Source organism: Lathyrus oleraceus, chromosome 5, assembly GCF_024323335.1.
Source record: "Lathyrus oleraceus cultivar Zhongwan6 chromosome 5, CAAS_Psat_ZW6_1.0, whole genome shotgun sequence".
NCBI lineage: Eukaryota > Viridiplantae > Streptophyta > Magnoliopsida > Fabales > Fabaceae > Lathyrus > Lathyrus oleraceus.
The window spans coordinates 49,005,025-49,026,642 of NC_066583.1; the positions used below are offsets into that span (position 1 = coordinate 49,005,025).

The window sequence follows — 21,618 nt, forward strand, 5'->3', positions numbered from 1 at the left end:
CCTCAATTATTGTTGATCTTCCATCATTCCTCTTGATCACCATGTTTCCAATGCCTTCATCTTGTAATGATCTACTATCGGTTAGCCCCATCTTACTTTTTATTGTGTTATCGAATTTGACCAATCAATTCTTATGACTTGTTATATGGTTTGAATAACTTGTATCTAGAAACTATGGTTCATCTTAATGTTGATCTTCAGAAACTGCAGCCATGAAAACTACATTTCAATCATCAGAGTTATCTTGTACCATTTTGGATTCATAATAATTGTCTTGAACCTTGTAATTTCCTTTGTTATACCAACAATTTGAGGCATAATTACCCCATTTCTCACAATTGTAGCATTGAATGTGTTTATTGTTCTTGCACTAGTGATTCTTTTTATTTGAATTTGATGTCTCCCCTCCTTTCTTGAAGGATTCAATTTTACCATCAAACTTATTCTTCTGTGAATTGGATCCTGCATCTTTCTTGGACTTCTCTTGATTCTTTTTTCCTTTGTATTTCTCCAAACCAACATTTTTCTTAAATGTTTGAGTTTTCAATTCTTGATCTAATTCTTGCACTCATTTTCTTTCAAGAATCCTTAGTTCATGTGCTTCTAATTATCCTCTAAGATCTTCCATCTTCAAAGTTTTTAACTTGCCATATTATTGAATAGCAACATTATCAAAATGAGGAGTGAGTATTCTCATTACCTTTTTCAATCACCATTTTCTTAGTCATCACTTCCCCACATCTCTTCATAGGGTACATTAGGCCTTGAACCGTTGATGCATAAGCTGCAGTAGTTTCATTTCGTCTATTTGTAGTATTTCATATTAGAAATTGCAACTTCACACTCTTCACATTTTCACCTCCTTCGTAGTCTTTGATCAAAGGATCGCATGTCTATCAGCATAAGAAGTTTTATTAAAATTTACAGCATTTATTGTTGTCTGAGTTGAATACATGACCTTGCAGTCATTTCTCTTTTGATCTTTGTGAAGATTCTTATGTGCTTTTGTTGCATTTGAGGGAGTTCTTAGACTCCATTGGTAACCACCTCAAGAGCAACTTGATAAATGATCGCTCGACTGTGTGAGTCGAGAATGGGATACAAACTGCAAGTGCACAGTTCTATCGCGTAGTTTTAAAAGATATCGATCCCACAGGGACTTATGAATCGATATACCGTTATCTAAAGTTACTACGTAAATCTAAGGTGAAAATGTTTGATTGTTTGGGGAAAAACTAAGAGCTAAACTAATATCTAGATTAAATATCAATAAAACGGATATCGGTATGTAGTTCGTCAAAACTAGGGAATCAAGTCTTTGTCGGTTTCTAGGTTTTTAAAATAAATCGTTTCAGTTAACTTTATTGGTTAAAGGTTTTATCTCAAACTCTCGCTCTGTTGAATAAACCATGGTTTTATATTAATGTTGCTGTCACTTATAATTAAGTCAAAAACCATATTTTGAAAGCAATAAAGTTGCAGAAACTCTTTTTAAGAAAATACTGACCGTTTTAAACACCCTTATCTCAAACTCTCGCTCTGTTGACTTAGGTTATATGATTAAATCCAAGTGCTTAACGCTCGTCCTCACATTCAATCTTTAAAAATACTTTTTGGAAAAGGTCAGAATTTAATTAACTCTAAAACTTGCTCTCGCCCTGATCTAGAATTAATGCCTAACTCACACTGTCCAGTCAAAACCTCAAACTCTCGCTCTGTTGGTTTTAACTTCTTTATGTCCTTTACTTTTTGTAAAAAATCTTGTTATTAAACCTGTAAGTTGAGACCGTAAAAAGATTGATTCTAATTTTAAGTTTAGATAGACCGACTCAGTCTCGACCCCTTATTCTGCTTACTTTACATACCGATACCTAGGCAAATTAGCCAGACATGCTAAATAAATAAGAATTTATATCATGCATAAACAGACTCATTCCAGGCAGGCAATATGAATAAACAATAGAATAAAATATTAAAAATTAAATAACGATTAAAGAACCTGAATGCGTAATACAATGGTCTTGAACACTCCACCACAAGCCGGTAGGATTTGTTCTTGGATTCTTCAATTAAACAGTAAATTAAATCAAGGAAATAAAACTGGAATATAACGTAAGGTTAAATCCGGTATAAAGTTGCACAGTAGTTTCCGGTGTAGAAACTACTACGCGAAAAATATCTAAAAGCTAAAAACGGGGAAGATAAATTGCAAGGGAAAAGAGAAAGTAAAACTTGCAAAAGAAATAAATAAAATGAACAATGCTGGAAAGGAAGAAAAATAAGTAAAGGCGTGAAAAGTAAATTTGGCAGAGCTTCCGCAAAACTGAGCGTGCAAAAACTGTGTGTATGGCAAAGAGAGGAGATGGCTATTTATAATAGCCTTGGTAACTGCCTTGCGTTTCCTACGAGTCTTCAGCATGGCTAAATACACGGCTTGGGAATAGGACACGAAGTCCTCAACGTTACTTCCATTCTTCTGAGAGCGTAACTTGCACCAAAAAGCTAGTGGACTGGTGTGACGCTCGTCACACCATGTGTGACGTCCGTCACAAGGCTACTTCGCGTGACGCTCGTCACAACCCTTGTGACGCCCGTCACAGGGGCAACGTGCGCTTTCTTTTGGGCTGGGCTTGGTCTTGGTTATTTGTTTCCTTTTTATTGCTTTTTACACCTCCTTTTCTTCCCTTTTTCACTTTTGCTTCAAAATGGGTACCTGATGTAAATAGAAAAGAAATACTGCATAATATCTGATAAAATGGGATAAATTAAAGTAAATGATAATATAATCTAATTAAATTAAGTCTTAAAATGTGATATAATTTCGTGTTATCAAACTCCCCCATACTTAAATCTTTGCTTGTCCTCAAGCAAAATTCAGTATAGTAAAAGTTTTAGCCAGATGAAATTTTAAAGCACACATCAATTCGTACTAGGTTGCCAATGGATTTTTGTTTAGGAGGACTTGAGTTTAATCTTGACATCAACAACTACCGTTACAACTTAGATAACCCTACCTTATGCCAATCAGTTCAAGTACCCTATGATAGCTATCCTGGTTCCTTTAGTCTTATTTTACCCGTTTTCATTCTAGCGAAATCACATTAAGCCCTTTATCTTTTCGCGCACATAGTGGAGTAACCGGTTAGTGATTATGATCCGCTTTTAGCTAGAAGTTCTGGTACATAAGTCGGATAACTTCATTATTCAGTCCATTGCAAATTGCGGGGGATCGAACCGTAGTCCGCCCTACCAAGTTCAGTACCAGATTCCTACTGAACCAACTCGTAATGGGTCTTTCGTATTGTGCTTTTGCATGATCTGCAACCTTTAGATTAAATGATCTGGTAAGGATCACCTAATTTAATTAGTGCATTTCTTGATATATTTATGTATCTTAGGTTACTTTGGGGATCATTCACTTATATTCATCGGCTCTCCACGTAGTTTGCTATTAAGATGGTGCTGACTTCTGTATAAACTACTTGGGGTTGCCATAGAACTAAAAGTTCAAGGAATCGGTATAATAGGTACTTATCCTGATCTAACATATTGAGGTTCTCAGAGCGTTGTTATGGTAATGATTTTGTTTTGATTTCACTCAAATTTTATAGAGTATGCGACCTTTATATTTATTGGGTGTGTTAAAATTTTTGTTATGACTCAGGAAATTGAGGGGAATAGATAATAGAAAATTTTCACACTTAGGAACTTAACTTAAAATAAATATATATTATAATAATATTTTTTTTTTTGAATAAAAAAGGGAAATAACAATGAAAGGGAAAATAGCATACTTGTAAAAAAAATGAGAATGGAAAGAATATTGTTCCCCCCCCCCCCCCCCCCCATACTTGAACTAAACATTGTCCTCAATGTTTTAAGGAAATGAGATACAAGATGGGAAGGAAAAAGAAAATAACAACTAAGGCTGCCTTCCGCCTCTGGTTCTGGGACCTGGTGATCTTTGACGTATGTCTAAGCTGTCGAATCTGCTAAACAACTCAGTAAACCGCTGGTCGGTTATGGCATTCCGAGCATCCTGTTGCTGTTGCATTTGACGCATCATCTGCATCATATCTGCATTCTGTGCTTGCATACCATCGATAGCATCCATAATGTCGTCGTTGGTCGCAGGTCGTCTTCGTCGACGACGTTGGGAGGATGGGCCGGCTGCCATACTGGAAGGGTTTAGCGGGACTGATTGTTGTGTTGGCGGATGATCACCTTGTTCCATTTCTTCAAACTCATCTGTTTGCTGGTTTGTTTGTGAAGGCTCGGTGGTTTCAGGAGCGCTAAGGTCGTAGAGGTGGCGGTCCGGGTTTGTGACATCGGTTAGGGTGGTATTGGGTAGCACAACACTTGGGACTGCTTGGTTGTTCACCATAAGATAATAGCCTCCGCCTACTCTGTTTTTAATCAGGCGGCTGGAGCGGCAATAGCTGATATCCATAGACAGGGGAGGTAAGGATTCTAAAGTTTGGAGTTTATCCCCTAGTTTCAGGCCAAGTGCTATGGAGGTTATTAATCCACCAATTATAAAGGGTTGCCGGCCTCTAGCACATAAGGTGCGGATATGATGAAAGAGAAAAGAGGCGGCGTTTACCTTAGTATCCGGTTCGAAAACGCACTGGAGGAAAAATAACTCCTTCGAGTTAACCTTACTGTTGTTGGGTCTTCCAAAAAGTGTGTTTTGCAGGATACGGAGAAAATAACGGATGGTGGGGTTATGGATGTGGGAGAGAAGGAGTTCTTCCCAGTTGTAGGTATCTATACCGGAAATTTTCTTAAAAAGGTCGAAAACTAGAACTGTGTTCCAGTTTGAGGTTGGAGGGATTCTGGCATGGAGCAGACCTTCTGTGGGAAATTGTAGCATGGCACTCAATTCGCGTTGGGTTAGAGAGTACTCGGTGTTAAACATACGGAAGGTTGCCGTACCGGTTAGAAATTCACCTTCACCGGCGGGAGTGGTGTAGTCGTAAGAACTTAGGAATTCTAAGGTTAGGGAAGGGTAGGTGGGTTGGTTATGAGTGCAAAGGAAGGTTAAATCGGCTTTACGGAGCATCCACTCGATACCTTGGAGTAAGCCTAATTGTTGCAAGCAAGTTAAATCGGGGTACCTGGTGGGAGCGACGCCTCGCTGCTGGAAGCGCTCGAATTGCTCTTGCTGATAGTTGTCATCTCCAGATCGGAAGATGATATTTCCGAAATTTTGATTTCCCGCCATTGTGATGAATTTTTGAAGGGATGATTTGGAAAGAAAAAGAAATGTATTTGATATGAGAGAATTGTTTTGTGGTGAATGAAGGAAGTTTTGGTAGGTATTTATAGGAGAAGGAATGGAAGATTGAAAGAAAAAGTGGTTGAAAAGTAATTAAGTGTGGTAAATAAAAAATGAATGGGGAATGTAAAAAAATTAAAGTGTAACGTTCGTCTCCAACGGCTCCTTAACGTTCACTTGTCTGAAGGGTGTTACGCTCGTCACAGGGATGTGACGCTCGTAACAGGCACTAAGCGTGCCGTTCGTCATGGAGTGTGTGACGCTCGTCACACATCCTTTTTGGCAAGGCTTCAGTGGCGCTTCACAGAATTACTTTGGTAGCGTATTTTAATGTTTCATTTTGCTTATGATCATTTTTTAGTATGCAATTTTAATGCATTGTGCATGCTTACTTGCTTTGTATAATAATAATGGGTAACAACAGTAGAGCGTAACAGGCATTGCATAATAAAATTAACTAAACAGCTTCAATAAAAAGGATCATAATGTATTACAGGAAGGGAAAATAATGAAATGAAATAGAAATAAACATGAATTTAAACAACATTAATGAAAAAAAAAAATCTAGCCTAAAACTAAATAACTTAGAAAGAAAAATAACTAAATTCCATCTATCTTCGGATCTCTGGCCGGAGGAGCAAAAGAGTTAACATTATGCCGTAACATACGTAACTGACTTGCCGTGCTGCTCATGTGTTCTAGGACTGCAAGTCTCAAGCTGTGGAAATCTTCCCTGAGGGCGTTTTGTTCTGACATCAAAGCTTCAATGACGGTTTTAATATCTGTTCCTGGCATATGATGTCGGAGATCAGGCATGGCTGATTCTTCGGTCAGGACAGGCTGAGGAGGAGGATCAATATCATAGTAGCCGGATGGAGTCTGAGGGTCAGATTCAGCAAGAGAGATATGGTCAACATAGTGCTCATAGTCATCATAAATCTCATAATCCTGGATGGATTCAGTGGATCCAGCAGGAGTTGGGGTTTCATTCAGGTTATAGAGCCAGTTCCTTTGGTTATGAACACTAGTTCTAGGATCGGGCATGGTGAATAGGCAGAGAACCTGGTTATCAATAATAAGCTCGAACTCATCCGACCCTATGTTTGCTATAAACATAGTGTTGAAGAGGAAAGGTATACTCAGAGTAGTAATGCCACAAAAAGGGTTCAGGTCAAGCATAGGCTGACGTAATCCAATAGCATTACCTATCATAGTTATCAGGCCACCTATTCTAATGGGTGCTCGCTCATCCTGGATAAGATGGTCCAAATTAGCTAACATAAAAGTAGCACCGTTTACTGGACGGTTCTGGGAAGCACAAAATATGATGAAGAGTTCATCACGTGAAACTGAAGTACTATTTGGCTTCTTCCCAAATAAAGTGTGGGTCAGGATCTTATGGAAATAGCGAAAAGCCGGGTTATGTATGTTTCCAGAGAGAAACTCATGTTCTTCGGGCTCATCATTTCCAGTCAGCTTACCCCAAAAGTGTTCAAGCTCTCTATATTCAAAAAGTTCTTCCTGGCTTACAGTGAATGTATCAAAGGAGGTAGGAAAACCCAAAAGGTTGGTGAAGTCTCTAATATTAAATTGGTACTCCATATTGAACATTCTGAACTGGATAAAACCTCTGGTAATTCCTTTTCCATGGCTAGGTAGATAGATTAATGAACTAAGGAATTCTAGTGTGAGTCTCCGGTAGGTGGTGAAATGTCTCAGGATAGGGGAGGTCTCCCATCCTATCTGATTCAGCAAAAACAGGACACTCTGTCTCAGTCCAAGGGCAGTCATAGCCCAATCATCAGCATATAAACTAGGTAGCATCTCTCTAGCGGCTAGTTCTTCAAACCTTCGTTTCTGAGCCATTCCTCTGAACTTGATACCCATACGGTCAAAATGTCCCATCTGGTTAGTGTTAACTAGAGAAAAGAAAACATGAGTTTAAGTCAGGATTTGGCCAAATGCCGAAAGAAGAAAAGAATTATTATTATTATATGGATATATTTTTTTTTCTTTTTGAATAAATCAATAATGAATACTAAATAGAAATTAAAATAATAATTAAGAGAAAAATAGAGAAATGATAATAATAATAGAATAATAAAATAACAGAGTAATTTGTGGGTTGTCTCCCACTAAGCGCTTTGTTTAAATGTCGCAAGCTCGACAAAGAAACTGTTAAATATAGTCTATGAGTCCTGGGGGCGTTTCGTCTAAGTGTAGAATTTGCGAATCTTCGTTGGTTTCCGCATAGTGATAATGTTTCAGACGTTGCCCGTTTACGGTGAACGGTTCTGTAGATTGTCCTTTTATTTCTACCGCTCCACTGGGAAAGATTTTAGTGATATGGAAAGGTCCTGACCATCTGGATCGTAGTTTTCCCGGGAATAATTTTAGTCTGGAGTTAAATAAAAGTACTGCGTCGCCTTGCTTGAAGATTTTCCTTGATATACGCTTGTCATGCCATTGTTTTGTTCTTTCTTTATAGATTTTGGCATTTTCATAGGCGTCTCTTCTGAGTTCCTCTAATTCGTTTATGTCAAGGATTCTTTTTTCACCGGCGGCTTTGTAATTCAGATTTAAATTTCTAATAGCCCAATAGGCTTTATGTTCTAATTCTACCGGGAGGTGACAGGATTTTCCATAAATGAGCTTAAATGGGGTCGTCCCTATGGGAGTTTTATAAGCAGTTCGGTATGCCCATAAAGCTTCTGGTAGTTTCAATGACCAATCTTTCCTTGAAGTGGCGACCGTTTTCTCTAGTATTTGCTTGATTTCTCTGTTAGATACTTCCACTTGTCCACTGGTTTGAGGGTGGTAAGGTGTTGCTATCCTATGTCTCACTCCATATTTAAGTAGTAGTTTTTCGAGTACCTTGGATATAAAGTGTGATCCACCATCACTGACTACTATCCTTGGGATGCCAAATCTCGGAAATATTATATTTTTAAAGAGTCTAGTTACTACTCGGGTGTCATTAGTTGGAGAAGCTATAGCTTCGATCCACTTTGATACGTAGTCAACCGCCACGAGTATGTATTTGTTACCGAAGGAGGATGGAAATGGTCCCATGAAGTCTATCCCCCACACGTCAAAAATCTCTACTTCCAAAATACCTTTTTGTGGCATCTCGTCACGTCTAGATATGTTTCCCGTGCGTTGACATCTGTCACACTCCTTAATAGCCGCATGTACGTCCTTCCATATAGTTGGCCAATAAAAGCCAGCTTGTAGGATTTTAGAGCAGGTCTTGGATGTACTTGTGTGTCCACCATAAGGCGCAGAGTGACAGTGTTGGATTATATTTTCTACCTCTTCTTCGGGTACACATCGACGGAAAATACCATCGGGGCCTCTTTTGAAAAGTAAGGGATCATCCCAGTAATAGTGTTTTATGTCGTGGAAGAATCTTTTCTTCTGCTGGTAAGATAAAGTAGGTGGAACTATTCCGGCAGCTAAATAATTTACTAGATCAGCGTACCATGGTATGACAGATATAGCTAAGGTGGTTTCTACTTGCATGTCGGAGTTGTTCTCTTCCAAAGTAGCTATGAGTTTGTCATACGAGAAATCATCATTAATGGATGTTCTTTCTGGTTCAAGGTTCTCAAGTCTAGAGAGGTGGTCTGCTACTACGTTTTCAGTTCCTTTCTTGTCCTTGATTTCTAAGTCGAATTCTTGTAGTAACAAGATCCATCTTAGGAGTCTAGGTTTAGCATCCTTTTTTGTTAGAAGGTACCTGATAGCAGCGTGATCAGTGTAAACTATTATTTTGGCTCCTACCAAGTAAGAACGAAATTTATCTAGCGCAAATACCACTGCTAGGAGTTCTTTCTCGGTTGTGGCATAATTCATCTGTGCTTCATCCAGGGTTCTGCTAGCGTAATATATAACATGAAGCTTTTTATCCTTTCTTTGTCCTAAAACAGCACCTACAGCATAATCACTGGCATCGCACATTATCTCGAATGGTTCATTCCAGTCTGGTGTCTGCATAATGGGTGCGGAGATCAATGCTTGTTTAAGAGTTTGAAATGCTTTTAAACAGTTATCGTCGAATATGAATTCAGCATCTTTCATCAACAGTCCGGTTAAGGGTTTAGTTATCTTAGAGAAGTCTTTGATGAATCGTCGGTAAAAACCGGCGTGTCCTAAAAAGCTTCGTACTTCTCTCACGGTTCTTGGGGGTTGAAGATTTTCGATTACCTCTATTTTGGCTTTGTCTACTTCAATTCCTCTGTTCGAGATGATGTGTCCTAAAACAATTCCTTCTTGTACCATAAAGTGGCACTTTTCCCAATTAAGTACTAAGTTTACTTTTACACATCGCTCAAGAACTCTTTCCAGGTTTTCAAGGCATTCTTCGAAACTTTGTCCGTATACAGAAAAGTCATCCATAAATACTTCCATGATGTTTTCGAGAAAGTCGGCGAAAATTGCCATCATGCATCTTTGAAAAGTTGCAGGGGCATTACACAGACCAAACGGCATTCGTCTATAAGCGAAGGTACCAAAAGGGCATGTGAATGTTGTCTTTTCTTGGTCATCAGGGTGAATTGGTATTTGAAAGAAGCCTGAATAACCGTCTAAATAACAGAAATGTGAATGTTTAGCTAATCGTTCTAACATTTGGTCAATGAATGGTAAAGGGAAATGATCTTTTCGGGTTGCTTTGTTTAGTTTCCTATAATCAATGCACATTCTCCATCCCGATTCGATTCGTTTAGTTACAGTTTCTCCTTTTTCGTTTTCAATAACGGTTATGCCTCCTTTCTTTGGTACAACGTGTACAGGACTGACCCATTTGCTATCAGATAAAGGATATATAATACCTGCTTCCAATAACTTGGTTATTTCTTTCTTTACTACCTCACTTAGGATCGGATTTAGTCTTCTCTGGTGTTCCCTAGAGGTTTTACCGTCTTCTTCTAACATGATGCGGTGCATACAAATAGAAGGGCTTATTCCTTTAAGATCGGTTATGTGGTATCCTAGTGCGGTTGAATATTTTCTTAAGATATGTAGGAGTTTTTCTGTTTCGAGTCTTCCTAGATCTGCATTGACTATCACAGGTCGTTCAAGTTCTAAGTCTAGGAATTCATATCTCAGATTTTTGGGAAGTGTTTTCAAATCAGGGGTTGGTTTGTTAAGACATTGCGTAGGGTCCGGTGTTATTGCTAAGCATTGTTTAGATTTGTCTTCTAAAAGATAGTCTGATGATTTGTCTTCTCCTGACTCTGCTTCTTTTATGCATTCATCGATGATATCCATGAAGTAACATGTATCTTCTATTGCAGGTGCTTTCAAGAATTGGGAAAGAATGAATTCAATTTTCTCTTCACCTACTTCGAAGGTGAGTCTTCCTCGTTTTACGTCTATGATTGCACCGGCAGTTGCTAAGAATGGTCTTCCTAGTATAATAGGTGTAGTATCATCTTCTCTAATGTCCATAATTGTGAAGTCAGTGGGAATGTAAAACTGACCTATGCGTACGGGAACGTTTTCAAGGATTCCTACAGGATATTTGATGGAACGATCTGCTAATTGCACAGACATTTTGGTCGGTCTTAATTCTCCCATTTCCAGTCTCTTGCATATGGATAAAGGCATAACGCTAATTCCGGCTCCTAAATCGCATAAGGCTTTGTCGATGACAAATTTTCCTATGTGACAGGGTATAGAGAAGCTACCCGGATCCTTGAGTTTAGGGGGCATGTTTTGGATTATAGCGCTACATTCGGCAGGGAGTGTAACGGTTTCGCTATCCTCAAGTTTCCTTTTATTAGAAAGAATTTCTTTTAAGAATTTAGCATATGAGGGCATCTGCGTAATAGCTTCGGTAAACGGAATTGTAACGTTTAATTGTTTAAGGAGATCGACAAATTTTCTAAATTGGCCTACATCTTTGGTTTTAACAAGCCTTTAAGGGTAAGGTATAGGTGGTTTGTAAGGTGGTGGAGGTACATAAGGTTCCTTCTTTTCTAGGGTATCCTTATTACTCTCTTCCTTTTCCTTAGGTTCACTTTCCTCAGTAGATTTCTTAGGGTTTTGGTTTTCTATCCTTGGATCAGACGGTCTTTCCACTTCCGTTCCACTTCTTAATATAATTGCATGAGCTTGGCTTCTCGGATTAGGTTGGGGCTGTCCAGGGAATGTACCAGTTGGTGCAGCAGTAGGTGCTTGTTGTTGAGCTACTTGAGATATTTGTGTTTCTAACATTTTGTTATGGGTAGCCAAGGCATCTACTTTGCTTGCTAGTTGTTTAAGTTGTTCGCCAGTGTGTATGTTCTGGTTTAAGAAATCTTTATTGGTTTGTTGTTGGGAAGCTATAAAGTTTTCCATCATGATTTCCAAGTTGGATTTTCTAGGGGTATTATTGTTAGGATTCGGTTTCTGATATCCCGGAGGTACAGATGGGGTTTGATTCGGAGACTGTCCAGGTGCGTATAAAGCATTATTACTCTTATATGAAAAGTTTGGATGGTTCTTCCAATTTGGGTTATAGGTATTCGAATAGGGGCTTCCTTGAGCATAGTTTACTTGCTCTGTTTGGATTCCAGTCAAGAGTTGACATTCCGCAGGAGTGTGGCCTTGGATTCCACAGACCTCGCAATTCTGAGTTATTGCAACCACGGCGGTTGGAGGTGATACGTTTAAACTTTCAATCTTCTGGACCAAAGCATCCACTTTTGCATTAACGTGATCAAGGTTACTTATCTCGTACATGCCAGTTTTCGGTTGAGGTTTTTCCACTGTTGTTCGTTCGGTTCCCCACTGATAGTGGTTTTGGGCCATGCTCTCGATAAGCTGGTAAGCATCAGCATAAGGTTTGTTCATTAGTGCACCACCTGCAGCGGCGTCTATTGTTAACCTTGTATTGTATAAGAGACCATTATAAAATGTGTGAATTACTAACCAGTCTTCCAAACCATGGTGTGGGCAAAGTCTCATCATGTCTTTGTATCTTTCCCATGCTTCGAAAAGAGACTCGTTGTCTTTCTGTTTAAATCCGTTTATCTGAGCTCTTAACATAGCTGTTTTGCTTGGCGGAATTTATCGGGCAAGAAAAACTTTCTTCAACTCGTTCCATGTGGTGACTGAGTTGGAAGGGAGAGATTGAAGCCATCTTCTAGCGCTATCTCTTAATGAGAAAGGAAAAAGACGAAGTCGAATTGCCTCTGAAGTGACACCATTAGCTTTAACAGTATCAGCGTATTGAACAAATACGGATAAATGAAGGTTTGGATCTTCGGTAAGATTTCCAGAGAATTGGTTCTGTTGCACAGCCTGCAACAACGAAGGTTTAAGTTCAAAGTTGTTTGCTTCGATTGCGGGCGGAGCAATACTTGAATGCGGTTCATCTTGCGATGGAGCGGCGTAATCTCTAAGAGCACGAGCTGGTTCTGCCATCTCGGTTAAAGAGGGGAAAATGTTTTTGATATCAGGAAGGTTTATAGGAGGGAGATTGTTTTCAGCACGATATTCCCGAATTCGTCGTAAGACTCGGAGATATAGTTCGATATCGTTGATTCGTAAATAGAGCGGTTCGCCTTGAGAGCGAGTGCGTGGCATACAAATCAACGAAAGAAAGAATAGAAGGAAAAAAAAAACCTTAGTCTCTACAGCGTAACGGAAGAGTTACGATATCGATTGAATAAAAGTCCCCGGCAATGGCGCCAAAAACTTGATCGCTCGACTGTGTGAGTCGAGAATGGGATACAAACTGCAAGTGCACAGTTCTATCGCGTAGTTTTAAAAGATATCGATCCCACAGGGACTTATGAATCGATATACCGTTATCTAAAGTTACTACGTAAATCTAAGGTGAAAATGTTTGATTGTTTGGGGAAAAACTAAGAGCTAAACTAATATCTAGATTAAATATCAATAAAACGGATATCGGTATGTAGTTCGTCAAAACTAGGGAATCAAGTCTTTGTCGGTTTCTAGGTTTTTAAAATAAATCGTTTCAGTTAACTTTATTGGTTAAAGGTTTTATCTCAAACTCTCGCTCTGTTGAATAAACCATGGTTTTATATTAATGTTGCTGTCACTTATAATTAAGTCAAAAACCATATTTTGAAAGCAATAAAGTTGCAGAAACTCTTTTTAAGAAAATACTGACCGTTTTAAACACCCTTATCTCAAACTCTCGCTCTGTTGACTTAGGTTATATGATTAAATCCAAGTGCTTAACGCTCGTCCTCACATTCAATCTTTAAAAATACTTTTTGGAAAAGGTCAGAATTTAATTAACTCTAAAACTTGCTCTCGCCCTGATCTAGAATTAATGCCTAACTCACACTGTCCAGTCAAAACCTCAAACTCTCGCTCTGTTGGTTTTAACTTCTTTATGTCCTTTACTTTTTGTAAAAAATCTTGTTATTAAACCTGTAAGTTGAGACCGTAAAAAGATTGATTCTAATTTTAAGTTTAGATAGACCGACTCAGTCTCGACCCCTTATTCTGCTTACTTTACATACCGATACCTAGGCAAATTAGCCAGACATGCTAAATAAATAAGAATTTATATCATGCATAAACAGACTCATTCCAGGCAGGCAATATGAATAAACAATAGAATAAAATATTAAAAATTAAATAACGATTAAAGAACCTGAATGCGTAATACAATGGTCTTGAACACTCCACCACAAGCCGGTAGGATTTGTTCTTGGATTCTTCAATTAAACAGTAAATTAAATCAAGGAAATAAAACTGGAATATAACGTAAGGTTAAATCCGGTATAAAGTTGCACAGTAGTTTCCGGTGTAGAAACTACTACGCGAAAAATATCTAAAAGCTAAAAACGGGGAAGATAAATTGCAAGGGAAAAGAGAAAGTAAAACTTGCAAAAGAAATAAATAAAATGAACAATGCTGGAAAGGAAGAAAAATAAGTAAAGGCGTGAAAAGTAAATTTGGTAGAGCTTCCGCAAAACTGAGCGTGCAAAAACTGTGTGTATGGCAAAGAGAGGAGATGGCTATTTATAATAGCCTTGGTAACTGCCTTGCGTTTCCTACGAGTCTTCAGCATGGCTAAATACACGGCTTGGGAATAGGACACGAAGTCCTCAACGTTACTTCCATTCTTCTGAGAGCGTAACTTGCGCCAAAAAGCTAGTGGACTGGTGTGACGCTCGTCACACCATGTGTGACGTCCGTCACAAGGCTACTTCGCGTGACGCTCGTCACAACCCTTGTGACGCCCGTCACAGGGGCAACGTGCGCTTTCTCTTGGGCTGGGCTTGGTCTTGGTTATTTGTTTCCTTTTTATTGCTTTTTACACCTCCTTTTCTTCCCTTTTTCACTTTTGCTTCAAAATGGGTACCTGATGTAAATAGAAAAGAAATACTGCATAATATCTGATAAAATGGGATAAATTAAAGTAAATGATAATATAATCTAATTAAATTAAGTCTTAAAATGTGATATAATTTCGTGTTATCAATAAACAAACAAAGTATTTTTCTGTTGGTGTCATCTATCTCAAATCATGACATCAAGAATTGAAAGTATGTTGGGAAGACTATTACCACCAGTCATCTTTATTTAATTGATAACGACTGTAAATCCAAAATATGCATATTCTACACCTTGAATTGAATTAGTGCTCGTGATACCAACTTATTAGAGCCAAGTGCTTGCTTGCACTACAGGGAAAGAAAAGTTGATGAAAGTATGAAATTAAAGATAAGAGAAAATAGTAAATTTTGTCGATGCGAATGAGTTATCATACATTATTTATAGACTATCTCACAAAACTAACTAAGTTCTATAGCTAATAACCATTCACAAAGTTAGTTGTAATATCCAGCCATAAACTCCAGTAGCTTCTAATTGACCTATGATTCAATAAACTTACGACTGAACTGACTCTTCCAAATAATGTAATTTTAACATAATTGATCTGTGTATGCACAAAGATACATACAGTTTTTTATGATGAAAGTTGTTTTCTAATATATTTTTTATGTTTTATTTGATATATAATGGTTGAGTTTACAGTCGGATGACAAGCAAGTATTTATCATTGTCTGAAACATTCTCTGTTACACCAACTCCGCTGATTTTTTTCTCACGAATTTCTGAAAGATATCAATGAAATGCTTGTTCTCCAGACTGAAGGATTGTTGAAAATGAAATACGGAAATGTACCACAACAGGTTTCGTGGTGTAGTTGGTTATCACGTCAGTCTAACACACTGAAGGTCTCCGGTTCAAGTCCGGGCGAAGCCAAAATCATTTTGATTTTTCATCTTTTATCATCACTGCTGAAACAAAAGTATTAACACAGCCTGGTGTAAACTGTAACGTCAATGAAGTGGACTCCAACATAATACATTATTATTCATGTTAACAATATTAAAAACATTTTATCTCTTTTTCCATGTTCACTTTCTTTATTTTTCACCTATCTAAAAGCTGAGATAATAGTAAAATCAAATCCAATTACATTTGATCCGACTAGGAAACAGATTCAATTAAACCTTACAATTTTCATTCTGCTAATCACTTTAGCATCTGCCCATTAACAATAAAATATATGACGACGGTAAAGTAACAAACTATACATTAGCTTTGTGATTCCTGGATAAAGGAGTAATGCTGTTAGTTTATGCAATTTATTACAATAATAACTGGATACATTTTATGCGAATATTGTTTGTGGTAAATACAAAGCTCATGAAAACATGTTCATTTCGGTATAATACAAAACCAGATGGATGTGTAAACACATAAGCCAAAAGCCCAAACAAGTTTGGTCTAGCAGATGCATAGACACAGCAATCAATTGAAGCTCCACTGAGGAGACTTCTACTGTTTCAACTATGCAACTAAATATACAACCATTTTAAATCCTAAAATGGTGAGGGTGTTGTTTCCTCTTATTCTAGTGAAAGAAACAAATGTGTGTCGTCAAAGAAATTGGTGTTGGATCCATCTCACTTCTGGTTTTGTTCCACCTTTGCTCGAACCTTTTGCTCCAAAACAGATATTTCAGTCTCAAGGCTGAACATTCTGTTCAAAGCATGCATGTTTTCAAGGGTCTCAGTTAGAGTCCGGTCGTCACTCCCATCACACCTTAAATGTTGCATTGGACCATGAAGCATCCTGTTCACAATACCCCGACTCAGATCATCCACAGCTTTCCGCGTCTTCTTTGAGATATCATCTCCCATCTTACCCAAGCATTTTTCAAGCTCAGCAACTCTGATCCTTTCAGCATAGGCCCTCAGTTTTTTAATGGTGGGAACAGTTTCCAGTGAGTCCCTCCAAGCTTCAAATTGGTTTAACTCTTCAGTAATGATCACCTGTGCTTCCATTGCTTTTCTTTGCCGGTCCTCTTTGTTTGCAGCCACAACCTCTTTAAGGTCGTCAACATTGTAAAGTCGCACAGATTCAACCTCCGAGACACACGAACCAACATTCCGAGGAACAGAAATGTCAATGAAAAGGCGATGGCCTCCAACAATTTGACTTGCTGGAGGAAAGTCCTTGACGTCGTCTTTCATGAATAATGGGGTTTCTGATGCTGTACTGGTGAATACTACATCTGCTTCACCGGCACAAGAGAGCATTTCTGAAAGAGGTTTGTAAATTATTTCAATATCCTTCAGTTCTTCGCGTATTGCTGCAACTCTTTCCTCAGTTCTATTGACAACAACCACACTTGGGCAACCTTTTGAAGCCAAATGTTTGATCACTAGCTTTCCCATCTTCCCAGCACCGATAACCAGCATTCTCGCATTATCATAAGAGGATCCGGGTAGCTTCATGTAGGCCAACTCAACAGCAGCTGAGCTCACAGAAACTGCCCCAGCAGCAATATTAGTCTCGGCTCTAACCCTTTTTCCAACAGTTATTGCATGCTTGAATAGACCACTAATGTTTCTTCCAAATCCATTAACTCCTTGCCCAACTTTGACAACTTGCTTAACCTGAGCAAGGATTTGACCTTCTCCCAAAACAAGAGACTCAAGACCCGCTGATACTTGAAAAATATGTTGTGTGGCATCTCTGTTGTAAAGTAAAAACCGGTGCTCACAAAGCTCTGAAACAGGAACGGAACTTGTCTGCAAACAAAAACGTGGATTCTTAAATATTTTGCAATGCACTACAAATACCATTTAGGAGATAAACTTGCTACTTACTTTTGACATCCATTCCATGACCTCTTTGACACCACGGTGTTGGGATAGAGCAACAACATATATCTCCATTCGGTTACATGTACTCAGAACAGCTGCTTCTTCAATATGATTGAGATTGCACAGCTCTGCAATAGCTCTAGGCCATTCTGCTTCCGGTATGGCAAGTTTTTCACGCATTTCCACCGGAGCAGTGTGCACACTGAGCCCAATGACAACAATGCTGCTCCTTTCCTTTGTATACCCTGTTAAAATTAATTGTATATAAATTACTAAAATGTCTCAACTTGCAAGTTTCAGAAAATTAACCATTACTGATCCTCGACCAATGAAAAGCATGTAATCTCGTCTTTCTTTCTTTCCTGTGGTAAATAACCCTCTAGACGTTGCCACAAGTGACAAAAGCTACAAGTTTTGGAAAGATTGATGCGTAATCAATGATGCAACATAAAAGCCCAACTAATAAAGAAATATATCAAATAGAAACAGATCTCCTTTATGAAGTAACAACAACAAGCCTTATCCCATTAAAAGAGATCTGCTATATGGATCAACTTTCGCCATAACTTTCTATCCAGGACCATTCCTCTATCCAAATCGTTAATCTCAATATCTTTCTTAATAACTTTTCTTATAATCTTTCTAGCTCTTCCACTTCCTCTAGTTATTTGACTTCTCTTCATTTGATCTACTCTCTAAATGCCCAAACCACCTAAGCCTATTTTCCACCATCTTCTCTAGCATAGGCGCTACCCCAACACACTCTTTAATATTTTCATTTATAATCTTATCTTGTCTAGTTTTACCACACTTCCAACGCAGCACCCTCATCTCTAGCACCCTCATCTTTGTTACACTTACTTTATTTTCGTGTTGATTCTTACCCGCACATCATTATATCCGTACAACCTCGTCTACAAGGCAAATAGACTCAAAATCTCTAGATGAAACAAGAGAGATAAAACTTAAAATTCAATGCTTAGATATATTCAGCATCTAGAGAAACAATAGAATCATCATCCAAAAGACTATATACTTCCATAGATAAATGTTAGTAGCAGGTAAGAAAATCACCCTTAAAATCAACATTTTCATCAATAATGCAACTCCATGCTGTTGCATTAGCTATTGTTATGTCCAACATAATTCATAGGCTTAGAGATTAGAACAAATAATGCAATTATGAGAGTGAAGCATTGACTTACTATCAGCCGAAGAAGTTTTGAGGAGCTCGAGAGGAGAGAGGGAGCTACTGGTGCCATTATTTTGAGCATCACAACGAATAATTCCTTTATGAATGAAGGTGGTTCTAGGTTTTCCGAGAAGTGATAAATGGATGGGAATGGACGGTGATGATGGCCTTGAAGAAGAAGAGGGAGAGGAAGAAGATTTGAGGAAAAGAGAGTCGAATTTGGGAGCGGAGAAAGTGGTTGAAACGGCCATTGTATAAGAACCCTAACCCTAGAATTGGATTTGAAAGATGGAAAGAGGAGGAGGAAGGGGAAAAGAGAAAAACGGTGTAATAAAATTGACCCTTCCTTCCACAGAGAGACACACACTCGGTGTGATTTGTGAAGATGATGGGTTTTAGAGAGAAAAGAAAATTGTTTGGGATGTGTTTCTGTGAGTTTTGATTGGCCTGTGTAGCGCGCGTTTTATCCACACTCTCACCTATATGGACCCTACTCGAGATTTGAGCTTTTTTTTATAAAACCAGTATTATTATTTAATGTAATTTTTTTTACCATTAATTATTTTTTTAATTATTTTTAATTATTTTAAGTTAGTTATATATATATATATAAAATATTAATATCCTACAAAATTTAAAATGTCAATAAGTTTTATTTAAATAAATTAAATAATATTCAGTTATAATAATTTTAGATTTTAAAACTGATTATATATATATATATATATATATATATATATATATATATATATATATATATATATATATATATATATATATTATATATATATATATATATATATATATATATATATATATATATATATATATATAATAGTATTAATTTTTATAACTTAAAAGAAAAATTGTAACTTTAAAAAACGTTATAATGTTTGTTGAGAACAATAAATGTGAATTAAAAATATTGAAAATAAATGTTGAGGTGGAGGTTTTACGTGATTAGAAAATTGGAGATTGAACATTTTATAAATGAGAAAATCTATACATATATTTCTTTAACAAACTGTTTTAATTGATGGAAATGGAAGAAGTTGAATGGAATAGAATGAAAATGAAATAGAATGGAATGGAATGAAAATGAAATTGAATTTGAATGGAATAGTAACATGTTATATTGTTTGTCTTTAGAAAAATGAATCAAATTGAACTTGATAGAATTCATTTCATTGAATACCATATTTATTTTAATTTTAAAAAATTACTTTTTTTTTTATATTTTTTAATTTTTATTTTATAAAATAGTTTTTCAAAATATTATAATTTTTTTCATATTCATTTTTTTTAAATTGAAAAAACTAATTTGATATTTTATAACATAAACATACATTATTGAAGAACAAAATATAGTTGAAATCGTCATTTTTTAGAAAAATTATATCTTAAAAATAAATTTTATGAAAAACTATTTAAAATAACTTCAAAAACTAAGTGATATTTTGAAACTTTGATTTTTAAGAAAAAATTTCAATAGAATGATGAAATATTTAAAGTAACTTTTTAAAATAACTATTCAAAATTTGAAATTTTTATGAAGAATTTCTTTGTAGATATTTGAATAAATTATTTTAGAAAAAAAAATCAAAACAAGCTGTCTCTATATTAGTAGATTTTTCATTCCATCTAAATTGGAATGTATCAAATGGAAAGGACTAAATCAGAAATACAATTATAATTTTATTCTCCAAATTTTCACTTTCATTAACCATATTAATATTTTTGAGTAAAAAGTAAAAGTGGAAAGAAAAAAGTTATATATATATATATATATATATATTATATATATATATATATATATATATATATATATATATATATATATATATATATATATATATATATATATATATATTATAATGCTTTATCCTCCGTCCAATTTCCAAACATTATAATGAGATTTTTTCTTTTTGTTCCATTAGTTTTAAATTATTTAAAAAGACTTTAAAAAAATTTATGAATATGTGTTGTCACTCACTTTGTGTATTGCTTTTAAAAAAAGGTTTTGGCTTAATGATATTCTCTCTATTCTTTTTAAATGTCATTCTTTTACTTTTTAAACATACCAAGAAAATTAATCATTAGTATTACTTTTCAAATAATAATTCTCATTTTATGTATAATATACTTGATCATTTATTACCTTCATTTTACTTTTTCTCTCTATGTAACAAGTACCTAGGAATAAGTTTGACCAAAAAAAAACAATTAATACTACATTAAATTCAGTAAGTAACAATTAAAAAAAATACTCCCTCCGTTTCTTTTTAAGTGTCGTTTTAGAAGATTTTTTTTGTTCCTATTTAAGTGTCGTTTTGATGTTTTAATGTTACAATTTGTCAATTATTCCCTTACTATTTAAATAACTCAACTTTATATTTTCCATAAATTTTTCTTTCTTAATATATGTAATAACTCACTCCACATTTTCCATAAAATTCTCTTTCTTAATACGTACTCTCATTCCCATACATAACTCCCATTCCTATTCAAAGTATTGGCTGGTCAATAAAAATTAAATTCAAATGATAGCTTCCAATGTTACATAGAAAAATGTATTAGCATTAAATTTTGTCAAAGGAACAAATTTACCAATTGAAGACTTAAAATTCTATAAAAAGGATCAGTAGCATTGTTTAAATTATCAAGTGCAAAACAAAAGAGCTCTGGTGGAAACAACAAAAGACTCCATGGATGTTCAAAAAAAAGAAAGAGTGGAAGACTCATTGGAGCAAGAAGAAGGAGAAATAGTGGAAGACTCTTTTGACAAGATACAAGAACAAGATGACAACGAAGATGAAGTATTATCAAGAGTTGTATTGGATTTTGATTTAAATGAAGAGGCAGATTATGAATTTGATTTGAACAAATTTCCTAAAGAAGAAGAAGAAGAAAACAGAAAAGAATCTTCCCACCATGTTGAGTTTCGACCTGTGATAAAAAAGATGATAAAAAAACTTCTTCCAAAATTTTATTGAAAA

General features: G+C 36.2%; 1 protein-coding gene, 1 non-coding gene and 1 pseudogene across 2 annotated transcripts; 2 read left to right on the plus strand and 1 right to left on the minus strand.

Annotated features, from left to right (window-relative positions):
- Positions 1-12,203: 12,203 nt before the first annotated feature.
- Positions 12,204-12,303, plus strand: LOC127088752 (uncharacterized; annotated as a pseudogene).
- A 3,140-nt stretch (positions 12,304-15,443) lies between these two features.
- On the plus strand, positions 15,444-15,517 carry TRNAV-AAC (transfer RNA valine (anticodon AAC)). The gene has a single exon. It is a non-coding gene; the product is annotated as a tRNA-Val (tRNA).
- A 356-nt stretch (positions 15,518-15,873) lies between these two features.
- LOC127083413 (glutamyl-tRNA reductase 1, chloroplastic) lies at positions 15,874-19,057 on the minus strand. Its single transcript, XM_051023724.1, has 3 exons — positions 18,636-19,057; positions 17,434-17,675; positions 15,874-17,355 (listed from the first exon to the last, which is right to left on the minus strand). The coding sequence occupies exons 1-3, from the start codon at positions 18,871-18,873 to the stop codon at positions 16,225-16,227; spliced, it is 1,611 nt and encodes a 536-aa protein (XP_050879681.1). The 5' UTR covers positions 18,874-19,057; the 3' UTR covers positions 15,874-16,224.
- Positions 19,058-21,618: the final 2,561 nt, after the last annotated feature.

Excerpts from the sequence above, each read along its gene's own strand:
- LOC127083413 (XM_051023724.1), bottom strand. The coding sequence starts at position 18,873 with ATGGCCGTTTCAACCACTTTCTCCGCTCCCAAATTCGACTCTCTTTTC. Across the intron at positions 17,676-18,635 it reads CAAAACTTCTTCGGCTGATA|GGTATACAAAGGAAAGGAGC; the intron begins GTAAGTCAATGC and ends TAATTTTAACAG. Across the intron at positions 17,356-17,433 it reads TCATGGAATGGATGTCAAAA|ACAAGTTCCGTTCCTGTTTC; the intron begins GTAAGTAGCAAG and ends TTTTGTTTGCAG.